The following is an 11902-nucleotide window of genomic DNA, read 5'->3' as shown; positions in this document are numbered from 1 at the left end:
CACACACACACACACACACACACACACACACACACACACTCATTTTAGACTAATTAGAGGCAACGATTTGTTTTCAGTTTCTGTTGACAGACATCTGGGCGGATTGCACCGGTCTTGTTTAGTAAAGGTAGTTTATTTTCACCATGGGTTGTCTGTCAACAGCTCGTCTATGTCTGGTGGCCCCAGTTGCCAGAAATAGCAATAATTAGGATAGGGAGGGAAAAGAGGAAAAGAGAAAACGTGTCAGACTGCTGGTAGGCCATCCGCAGAGGCAGGCTCCGGCTTTTTTCCCAACTTGCTTATGTATGTGTGTGTTCCCTCTGATAATACTACGAACATCCCTAATGAGAAAGAGAGAGACCGTTTTGGTGTACGTGGATGGGAATCCAATGTTTTGAAACGATGAAATTGGGCGAGACGAGATTATCTGATACCTGAACAGGCCACACACAGAGTCTCCAAATGACAGAACATTCAGAGAGTGTACGAATATCAACTAGTTACAATGCTTGCATCAAATCTCATAAAATAACCAATAAAATCACAAGAGATGCACAATATTTGGGAAGCATAACATTTATTAGCCAATATTAGAAATTTTATTATTTTATCCATATTGGTTGATATTATATGCTCATTTGTCCTATTTTTATATTTCTGTGACTTTTCTATCATTCAACACTTAAAGTTATTCTTAAACACACTAATTATTTAATAACACTTAAATGTAATCATTGGCATCATTTTTCATATGGTGTATTACATTTTTGTGATGCCTAAATTTCCTTGTAGCATTTTTTTCAGTGTTTAATTATTTTAATTTCTTCATGACAATATAGTGTAGAATTTTTGTATCAGTCATTTATTTGTCATTATTTTATTTATTTATTTTTAATCATAAAATGCAAATAATGTTGATTATTAGTACTGGCCAGAATTTTAAAACCAGTGAATCCCTAGAAATCACACCATTAAATATATTTACATAATTGTTTAAGTAGGAAATAACACAACAGCTAAAGCTCTGTAGCGTTCATGAGAATAACTATATTTTATATCCTATTTATAAATACATTTTATATATATTTTTAAGTAGTTTAAATATAGATAAACATATTACAATATTCAAGACATGTCTATAAATACTGATTTTTAATTCTCTTGGAAGATTCTCAATGTACCTTGTACAATGAACCTGTTAACCTAAGTTTGAACTAGAACATTCTAACAACAACCAAAATGATGCGTTAATCATGTTCTAATCTTTTTGGAGGGTGGGTGAAGTCATGCTAGACACACACACTCCCTTTATCCATAATCTCTCAGTCACCCTATATAAACCCACCCCAGCTTCAGGTCTACAAATACCCCAAACACACATGCCCTTGACAAAGAGGACGGCAAGGCAACTACACACAAGAAGGAGAAAAAGCAGGACTGTCAAACAACTCCTGAAGAAACTTCTAAAGGACAGACTAATTCACCATGAAGGTAAATATTAAAAACACAATATACTTTAATTTAATTCTGAATTTTGTCCTAGTAACTGTGCTGAATTTGCTACATTTTCTAAAAGTTTTTTTTTTTTTACAATTTCTAATCAGTCGATTGTTTGCTGTTAGCAGTTTCTCTTTATGCATGCAAATACTTTAAATAGAAAAAAGTGTCATAATTTTTCTAAATATCATATATTGTGTCACATTGTACCCTCAGATGATATGCTCCAGGTGTTTGCTACTTATTCTGGCTGTCTACTTCTTGATGGACGAGCTTTGTGCTTTCCTGATACCAGACAGACTACGAGTGAAAAGAGTAAATCTCACATTACTTACATGCCGAGTAAATTTTCTTCTTGAGAGAATACACATTTATATACAGTTTTTAATATATTGCAATAAAAACACTTTAATATGTCACATATTAAAATGCATCTGATTCCCTGCAGAGCAATTACAGGTCAGATCAGGAGATGTCACCGCACATCTATGAGCTCTCTGATCTGGCAGACTTGTTCCCAGGAAATGAAGGGGAAATGACTCGGGACTGGGACCCCTATCCGGCCAAGACTCCCGAATTCTTTTCCCCTATGGAACACATCAATGTGCAACCAGCAAACAGCAACCGTCGCAAAAACAAGGATAAGAGGCGAGTAAGAATATTTACTGTTATTGTATTAAAAAAATACTATATTTATTCAAATTCAAGTTATTAAATAAAAATTAATGAATAGAATATTTTTATATTTTCATTGCTATACTTAACCACATACAATTCTTTTGAATATTTGATAATTTGTAGACATTTAACATTTTCTTCAATATGGAACTCTTAGTTCTCCGTAGAAGCACTCCTATGTTTTCAAGCCCAAATTCACACACAATTCCCACATTTTTCCCCCCCTAATAGGAGGAGGATCACTGTTCCTCTAGACCCCATAGGCAGCTCCCACTTGTCTTCCAGGAGCAGAAAGGTATTTTCATACGGAGAAAACCAGTGGTTTGGCTACATATATTTCAATTAAACAGATTGCATATCCTATCACTGCTAAAATAATTTTTCCCCCTCAGGAGGAACCTGAAGATTTTAAGGAACACAATGCAAAGTGATCAAACTGACAGATGACATATACCATTAAAAAGGACTTCTTATGTGGTTTAGTTTTGGTTCTTTTTCACTCTTGTGGTTTCTTCTTTTGGAAATCTGTTTAATTGACCTTTTGGTTTGTATTAAGTCATTGCATCTCAGGTTTATAAACTGTGATTTATTTATTTGTATTTATGTTTTTCCAATATTAGCTTACCAGCTCCATCTAGTGGTGCAAACTGACAGACACTGTACTGGTGTTGCCGCAAAATAAAATGTACATGGATAAACTATTAAATCTGGTCTCTAGTGTTCTTTCAACTCATTTTAAATCACAAAAACATGACCCATCTCAACACGAGAGTGAGATTAGGAAAATTAGACATTTTAAGCCCAATAAAGAAAAGTTTTATTTCTCCAGGTAGTTAAAGAAAACCATATCAGATGCAAAAAAATATACCCTTTGCTTTGCTTTTCTCTTCACTTTCACAAATGTACACTTTTCAAAATCTGTGATATTTACAGAGTGAAATGTTAAGCAAGAGAGGTCTGGCTTTTGGGGATTTCCAGTCTCCCTTGCTTCACAAATAAACCAGAAAGGGAAAAAAAAAAAAAAAAATCTAAACGACAAGTCTTCAAACTAATTCAAAAGAAAGAGCTCGTAGCATAAATGAGTCATCTTTACCAGTTCTCAAAGTTTAAAACCCCCAAACACATCTTGAAAATAATTACAACCATTCTACTCAAGGAAAGCTTCAGCAAAGCTCCTAAATCTAGCCTTCACAACTTATTAAACTGAAATCTTCCAAAAATTTTACACACTGACACTATGTTGTGCAAATAATTAAAGACCAAACAGTTTTGATAACTTCTTCGACAAAGTACATGGGTTAACATACTGTACATTACCAGTAGAATTAGAAGAAACAAATGTTTGATATCAATAATTGCAACTGAAAGGATTCCCTGCTTTAATGCCTCCTACAGCTCTTTATATTTGAACATCTAATACATGTTAGCTGACTGATCAAGTCCATTTGAGTGTGATTTCTGACATAACTTTTCAATTAAGAGGTTGTAATTCAAATGGTCTTATGATCACCTACAGGAAATGGCATTCAGACTAACACATTACATCTATTAGTCTTCAAACAAAAGCATCTATCCCAATGAAAAAAGATCAACTGGACAGTTCACTAAGAAATAACATCTTTTTAGTAACAACGGTGTCAACACAATCTCTCAAAGCAGCTCTTTGGCAAAATCAGGACAATATTTTTCTGTATTTTGAATAGTTTTATATATATATTTATTACTTTTAAATAGACTCTTGTAGTACCAAAGTAACCAATATAGTATACATCTGTGAAAATGTAGTGTGGCTGTGTTCTCTAACTTTTCTTAAAGAAAAATAGTGGCACTTACTAAATATGCAAGCTTCTTATTTTAAACAAATGACAATTAGCCATTAGACAATTAGTTACAAATGAGCCAAGATCAATTACCAACTCGGGAGGTAAGAGATCAGTACAAACATTATTTCTCAGTGAACTCTGTAATGGAGACTACTGACTGTAAAACATGTAAGGAGTAACTAGAAAGAGAGGAAAAAATGTATTTTGAAACTGAAAAAATGCTTTTGGATACAAAAACTGGAGAACTGGGAACACTCAGAGCTTTGAGGGAATGATCACCCTCATCTAAGTGTCTTTTTTATGACTTGACCGTCGAGAGTCTCTGCATTTGTGGCAGTTAAATATGTCGGGCACGTTAGACTTCTTAATTTTGGCGCAAGAGAGGTGCACCCACACACTGCACTGATTACATTCAATCATGGGCCGTCCTGCAAACGGTTTACCGCAGTAACAGGTGATCAAATCCCACGAATCATCCCCTGTAAGGAAAATAAAAAGTTGTATTAAATTGTGAAGTCATTAATGAAATTATGGCATCTAATTTGTTTTGATTTGATGCTTTATTGTATATTTGATTGCATGCATGTTTGACTTATTACTAATTAATACAAATAAAAAAATAAAAATAATAATTATATAATATATATATACATGTCTATATTTATATTCATATAATTTATATATATAATATATAAACAACATTTTTCTGAAATATATACATGCATGTGTGTGTATTTATATATACATAAAAATATATACAGTACACTTACATATATTATGTAAAGAAAAACTTTTATTTTGGATGTGATTAATCGTTTGACAGCACTAATTAAAATCCTTCAATTAATATTTATGAGCATCTCCAAACCATCTAAATCTTCCTCAGTCCCTAATAAACTCACCTGACTCCACCATTATGTCTTCATCCGCTATCCAAGTCTCTCCCTCACTGGAGCTCATATCTGCCTCTCTGGTGGCTTCCTCCTTTTCTTCTTTCACCTGGGCCTGTAGTCTGCACTCAGCCGCTGCTCCCTGGTCCAAATGCTCTTCTCCATGCCCGAGACCATGCTCTGAGTCTGTCTCGCTTTGGGCCGAGCTCTTAAGCTTCTTAAGGGCTTTGGACTGTTTGGGGTTTTTACTGCGCTTGATCCTTGCACGCTTCTCGCCACCGCTGCTGCTGCTGTCACCAGCACCGGAACCGAGAGAAAGACGCTTCAGCTTCTTGTCCTTTTTGCGCTCAGCTTTGTTGGCGACCTGGCCCTCATAGAAAGGGTCTTTTAAACACATTTTGTCCATCAGGGCGCTGTCAGACGACAGCCGCCGCATGCTCTTGTTGCTCTTATTGGCACGAGCCTTGCGAACGAACGTGTGGATGGTGTGCAAGTCCGACGTGCCGTGACTCCAGTTGGGAGCCATGTTAGAACTCGCTCCACCTAAAACGCTGCCTTCACCTGAAGCACCAGAGCTGTTTGGAGAACTGGAGGATGCTGGCGACCATGGCCTTTCCTGTGGACAGAGACACACAACCAGAATGGCTCAAATGATATTTGGTCATAAAACAGCTTACATCTACAATTACAGGTTGAAAGAAAGACCACTGCAGGGCTAAAGACGTTCAATGGAGAAGACTGACAGCACTGAAAGCACAGGCTAAATCATGGGTGTCTGAGGTCCAACATCCTGCAGATTTTAGCTCCAACTTGTCCCAAAATACCTGCCTGGAAGATTCTAGTAATGCTGAAGAGCTTGATTACCATGGGTCAGGTGTGTTTAATTGTGATTGGAGTTGATTCTGCCGGTCAGTGGACTTCAAGGAGCAGGATTGGCCAGAACTGGAGTAAACTATGTAAACCGGTGGTTCTCAATGCCAATCCTTGAATTACCCAAACACTGAATGTTTAACTCATTGGCACCAACAGCTAATTCTTGGAACTATCGATTATTGGGACAAATCAGCACCAATAATTGGATGTTTTTAATGTTTGAAAAAAAAAGTGCACAGAACAACCTGCTTTCTGTTTTAAACTGTGTTTGAACTAGTTATATGCCAAGACAAAATCAAGCTGAAATATACACATCTAAAAAGTAAGCTTGGTATGACGTATATTTAATGAGGGCACATGGACATCATGATATACATTAAATGTGGACATTATGACATTTTTTCTCTTTCTCCATTTCTTGTATATCATTTGTATGATAAAAATTGTGTGATGAGGCACAGCTTTTAATAAATTTGATTAATTTTAAAATGATAACATTCTCATGATTAAAGTAAAGCATAAATATATTAAAGCATATTATTATTCAATTTCAGCACTTTAAAAAAAACAAACAGATTTTTACAAACTACAGCCCAATTAAACAGTTCCCAGCTAGATTTTTAACTTGGTTATCATTATCTACAAAATCCAGTATCTGTCAAATTCTGCTCATTAGCGCATTAGTACATGCTTGGAATGGGTGTCAAAAAGGAGCAGCACTAGGAGGTCTCCGGGAACAGGATTTTTAAAAGGGTTTTAATGCATGAAACCACACCTAAATGTGAAACAATGCTCCATTCTTACCTCCTTTGGAGAAGGGATGTAACCAGCATATGCAAGAACAAAACTGCAAAACTTGTTGAAGTCCTCCACTGTCCTCTTTCTTCTCTCTGATGGCTGGACATAAACAACATTAGCAATTTGGACAAGCACTGCCATCTGTAGGATGAAAATCTTATTTCCTTGTTTGACTTACCAGAGTCTCTGCTTTGCACTTCAGTAATGAATCTATGTAACAAAAAGGAAGGAGAGAGAACAATATTAATTCGTTGCTAAATAACAGATTTAACCGAGAATACTTTGCATTTGGAATAGTTTGGTGCAGTTTTCATTTTTTACAAACCTGGTAAAAGTGCGTTTTCGACGGCAAGCTAACGCGCTAACTGTGCTGTTCCTCGCGACACCATGTTGATTGAGGCGTAAAATTCAAGTGCGCAAGGCACCATTTTACATCCAAACATCCACACGATTTGAGAGACTTTAATTGTGAAGAAAACTAAACGAATGTAGTGACAAACTTTAATAAACTAAAGCGGTGAAAAAGGCGAGAGGACGAAGCAGCTTGTGGCTTAAAACTTGCTCTCGACGTCGAAACACGACAAGACAACTTTTCTGGTTTGGAAACTCATTTAAAAACATTGTTTTATGTTGATCGTAATATAGTTACAACGACCAAACCTATAAGTGTTGAGAGGGAACAGACACCATTCACACTACATTTACCCCGGCATAACAAAAGAGTTACAGTCAGGCAGCGAAATGCTAACGTTACCACGCTAAGCAGTGACAAGCCTTAAAAAGGCAACATTTTTGCCTTAAAGGACGTTAAAATATCAGACAAACAGCCTAACTGTGTACTAATAAAAAAAAACTATTCAACTGGCACCTGGTTAAAGGGATTAAAAGAGGCAACTAATTTGAAACAGAGCTTGTTTTATTTAGCGAAGTCAAAATGCGCAACGCAGCGTAACTGCGGGTTTGTAAACCTGTTCATTAAATCATTTGAACGGAAAGCAGTGGTTGGATATCAGTCATGTTTGAAATCATTTATGAGATACTGCTTAACAAATGGCTACCATCAAGATACCAACTCGGCTAATCCCTGTATGAACCAGCTCGTCGGCGCAGTAAAATGTCCTCTGCTTCATTAACACAATCAAACATTACAAAGTGGCTCGCATTGAATCAGGTTTACTTGTGAAATCAGTCTGCTAAACTAAAGGGTATGCAAAGTTACTGCAGTATTAAAGCTGCTAACAGACTTTGCTAAAACTGAACGACGATGATGATGATGGGTGTTGCATATCACAACACGGTTAAAGTTTGAATATTTGAAATTCAAGTTGTAGGTTTTCCTTACCTTGGTGTTCGGACATTATTTCAAGCATTGTCGCCTAATAAGCTCGATCCTCTTCAGTTGGGTGACACCGTGCAGTGTCAATCTTCGCCCGGCTTGGGCGCAGCAAGCCCCGGCTGACTAGCTATAGTTCAGTTAGCTGGGCATCGGAATGATTCCAACGACTGTTTTACTTCGTTTTACAAACTGCTCCAATGAAATATCGCTGGATCTTAAATCCCGGGAAAGATTAATTAACTTAGTTTTGGCCAGCAAGCAGCGTTGCAAAAATGATCCAGCTGGCAATTCAATTACCTAACGGACCACCAGGGATCCAGCATGTTTTTTGCAACGAATGTTAGTAACATAAACTCTGCGTTCGCGTTATTATGCCTTTTCGACGAAGTGGGGGAAAGGACCAAAGTTCCCCAAAAATTACGTCTGCGTGTCGCCTCCGGCGCGCCTCACTAGAGTCGACGATGTCAACTGACTCCAGAAACCCCTTGCGGTCAAATTGCTGTTGCGATGTAAAAATTTTCTCTTCAAGGGTTCATGGGACATGTAGTTCAACATATGAGATTTTCTGACAGACGGCACGGAATCCAATGACGAATAAACAACAATACCCATAATTCATTGCGCTAGTCGTTGTTCTGCTATGTTCATGGGAAATTGAGTTTATCTGTTCCAAATCCTATGGCTTGTATTTGCTGTGTTTGCATAGTAGACTGGTTTAAATAAATAACGGTACATTTATTAACTTAAATATTTCTATGCAGATCGTTGGACATTTCAATCAATATGTAAGATCAGTGGTTTAACAGGCTGCTTTTGCCAATGACGTATTACCATTAAACCCAAGCCTGTGGAAAGGCCAAGCAGCTGTATTTCACGAAATAAACATTTACCTGCGAAAGGGGGCGCTTGGCGGCTCAGGAAGATTTGGTTCACAGGCGACACTGGTAAATAAAATAATGAAAGTCTAGAAAATATGTAAATATGTAGTGTAAATCCTTTTAATGTATTTTAGTTAAATATTAAAAATCTAATTTATTCTAGAAATCTAATATAAAATATTATCAAAAGGCAAAATAAAACTGAATTTTACTTATTTTTACCTATATTGTCAGCCTAACTCACTATTTATGCACTGATTTTTGAGATTTATGTGGCATTTAAAACCTCCCCTGTTTTATCACTTAATCTTTCATTAATGGCATGTAATTCTTTTTAATCTGTATATTTCTTAAAATTGTTTTTTTTTTTATTATTAGTTTTAATATATTGAATACAGTTGTAAATGTCAGCTAGACATGCAGTGGTTCTGAATCTCTACTGGGACTCGCCTTTCTGAGCCACCTAGCGCCCCCTTTAGGACATAAAAATGATCACATCCAAAAGAGCAAAAGCCGATCTGTTGATTTCAGTTCACTGACCAAACCTCTTAAGAACGAAATCAGCTACTGCTTCAACGGCAGTTTCCAGCTTGAATAGATCACGCAGTACTGTACAGCCTTGACAGGGCTCTTGATCACACAAGCATAAAGATCACGCGAAGGCACGTAGGGGTTTTTGAAGAAGATATGTCTGAGAAGGACCCTAAAACATCTCAGGACCTGACTGTTGTGGTGAGTATTTGATTTTTACCGAGATACAAATCTGGGTCGTGCACTTACAGTCGCCTAACGTTAGTATTATTCAGTCACGCTCACTTCACTAGCCAAAGTGAATTAATGTATAATGAGAAGTGCTGTTAAGTGCTGTGATTCGCCTGTTGTAACTCCTCATTCATTAATAGCGCTGTCGTGAAGTTGTATTGAAAGATCACTCTCGTGAGTTCAGTGTATTTTCAAATGGTTTCTTTCTTCATCAATCTATAGTTAAATTACATTCAAATGTAGATGGCACTTATTTTCAGAAGGGTTATACAACGAGGATTTCTTTATTTCACTGATGGGTATCTTGTGTGATTACACGATGTTGAGAGGGTTCCCTTGTTACTATGGCTTCAGTTCCAGGCGTGGGCGGGGAGCATGCCCTTAAACTGCTGTTTTTACTCCTGTGTGGGAGGCCCACGCAAAACCCACACGATTCTAGATGGATTTCATTTATGCTTGTTGGACGCAGTGTTCATTCACAATTTTTCAGAGTTTTAAATCTGATTGTTTGTTTATTATTTTTCTTTTGTTTAGGTACAGACCTTACTGCAGCAGATGCAGGACAAGTTCCAGACCATGTCAGACCAGATTATTGGGCGAAATATCCTTCCACATATGCATGTTTTTATCAGTGTAAATAATTGTAATTAATTTAGTACCTAATTGTAGCATAATTGAGTGGAATGCACTAGCTATGTTTTTGTGTACACAATCAAAACCTTTAATTATTAGAAGAAAATTCATGCTTCCTAGATCGCCTATGTGATGATAGCTTATTCAAAATGAGTTTTCTCTTAATTCTAATACTTGATGAGATGAGTACGCGAATCGATGACTTGGAGAAGAACATCTCTGAACTCATGACTCAGGCAGGTGTGGAGGAGTTAGAGGAGGAAATAAAAGTCACTGAGACCTCTGGAACAGCTTGAAGGCAATGACCAACGCCATCCTAGTAAGTGTAGGTGGTGCTATTGCCACTTTGAAGATGCCATTGTTTCAAAGTTGTTACTATTTATTTAGAGAGCATTTATATTCTATAAACTGCAGTAGAATATGTATTTGAAATTACATTTGGATTGATCTGCTTGTGACACAGTCAGGTTCAAGTTCAAGTTTTGTGGTCTTCATGCCATGTCTTTGTGTTTTGTTTAATCTTTAGTATCTTTTCTCTTTCAGACTGCCAAGGAACACAGTGAGGACCTTCTACTGCGGTATCAGAATTTTTAAATGAAATGTGAATGCATCCTTTTTAAGTAATTCATTAAAATGGTGCTTGCCTATGCGTATTACATAATATATTACATATTGTAAGGTTAAAACTATATTACTGGACAGAAGATAAGCAAATTAAAACTTGTTTTTGTATTTATTCATTGTAATCACCGGGGAAATCATGTGATTCCTGCATGTTTTGCTGATTATTACAAACTCCATGAAATGGCTTTAAAGTCGCCGTTTTCTTTCCTGTGCTCCTAATGCTATAAAACAGAAAAGTGTTAAACTCCAAATATTATTTTTGTCAAGATTTGCATTTAAAGTATTTAATTAGAATACATGGCTACTTTTAAAAGGCCTTCATTGGAAAGTATATGCAGCCAGATGGTGTAGTTATGACATCTACCAGCAGGGGTTAACTGGGTCATGTTAATCATGCATAAACTTGACCCACTGGATGCACCCTGTTTTTATACAGTATGGATGCACCAAAAGAATGTGCACAGTTCCAAAGCCTTCATTAACGACTAATGTCGAGGGAACCATATCAGCCAAACTGCTTGAAGATATATGCAGCCAGATGGTGTAGTTATGACATCTACCAGCAGGGGTTAACTGGGTCATGTTAATCATGCATAAACTTGACCCACTGGATGCACCCTGTTTTTATACAGTCTATGGATGCACCAAAAGAATGTGCACAGTTCCAAAGCCTTCATTAACGACTAATGTCGAGAGAACCATATCAGCCAAACTGCTTGAAGATATGTGGTATTAGAGGAAGGGACATTTTAAAGCCTTATTAAAGCCTTTCTGTATTAATTGGTGACAGCAGATGATCAGACCAAGTTAGAAAAAAAAAGTAAACTAACTAAAACAAATCAGTGATCCGCCATCATGACTTTTATGGTATTTGAAAGTGTTTATATATGTATGTATTTACTCACATATTTTATATTATTCCACACCAGACTCAAGTAAGTTGTACTGAAAGTTGTTGAAGTGGCATTCATATCTAATGTCATAATGTGTGTGTACGTTATTATGTTAATAACACAATGTATGTGTTGTCAACTGACATAGCCTACACAGTTTTGGCTAAATGTGCTTTATAAATCTTATAATTTTCAGAACAATTCAACTCAAATATCC

At 36.6% G+C, this 11902-nt stretch overlaps 2 protein-coding genes across 3 annotated transcripts; one reads left to right on the top strand and one right to left on the bottom strand.

Annotated features, from left to right (window-relative positions):
- Positions 1–2975: 2975 nt before the first annotated feature.
- LOC107687050 (PHD finger protein 23B) lies at positions 2976–8466 on the bottom strand. Its single transcript, XM_016484187.1, has 5 exons — positions 7902–8466; positions 6738–6769; positions 6566–6658; positions 4901–5504; positions 2976–4477 (listed from the first exon to the last, which is right to left on the bottom strand). Exons 1-5 carry the CDS (start codon positions 7927–7929, stop codon positions 4284–4286), a joined length of 951 nt encoding a protein of 316 aa, XP_016339673.1. The 5' UTR covers positions 7930–8466; the 3' UTR covers positions 2976–4283.
- hsbp1a (heat shock factor binding protein 1a) lies at positions 7041–10877 on the top strand. Of its 2 annotated transcripts, XM_016484199.1 has the most exons (5): positions 7041–7156; positions 9305–9505; positions 10070–10136; positions 10343–10487; positions 10712–10877. In XM_016484199.1, exons 2-4 carry the CDS (start codon positions 9461–9463, stop codon positions 10462–10464), a joined length of 234 nt encoding a protein of 77 aa, XP_016339685.1. In that variant the 5' UTR covers positions 7041–7156; positions 9305–9460; the 3' UTR covers positions 10465–10487; positions 10712–10877. The 2 variants fall into 2 exon arrangements, with proteins under 2 accessions (XP_016339685.1, XP_016339684.1); XM_016484198.1 differs by lacking the exon at positions 7041–7156 and having other exon boundaries at positions 9228–9505.
- The last annotated feature ends 1025 nt before the right edge of the window (positions 10878–11902 follow it).

The sequence above is a fragment of the Sinocyclocheilus anshuiensis genome, unplaced genomic scaffold, assembly GCF_001515605.1.
Source record: "Sinocyclocheilus anshuiensis isolate Anshui unplaced genomic scaffold, SAMN03320099.WGS_v1.1 scaffold3086, whole genome shotgun sequence".
Taxonomy (NCBI): Eukaryota; Metazoa; Chordata; class Actinopteri; order Cypriniformes; family Cyprinidae; genus Sinocyclocheilus; species Sinocyclocheilus anshuiensis.
This window is presented reverse-complemented; position numbering and strand designations above follow the sequence as displayed.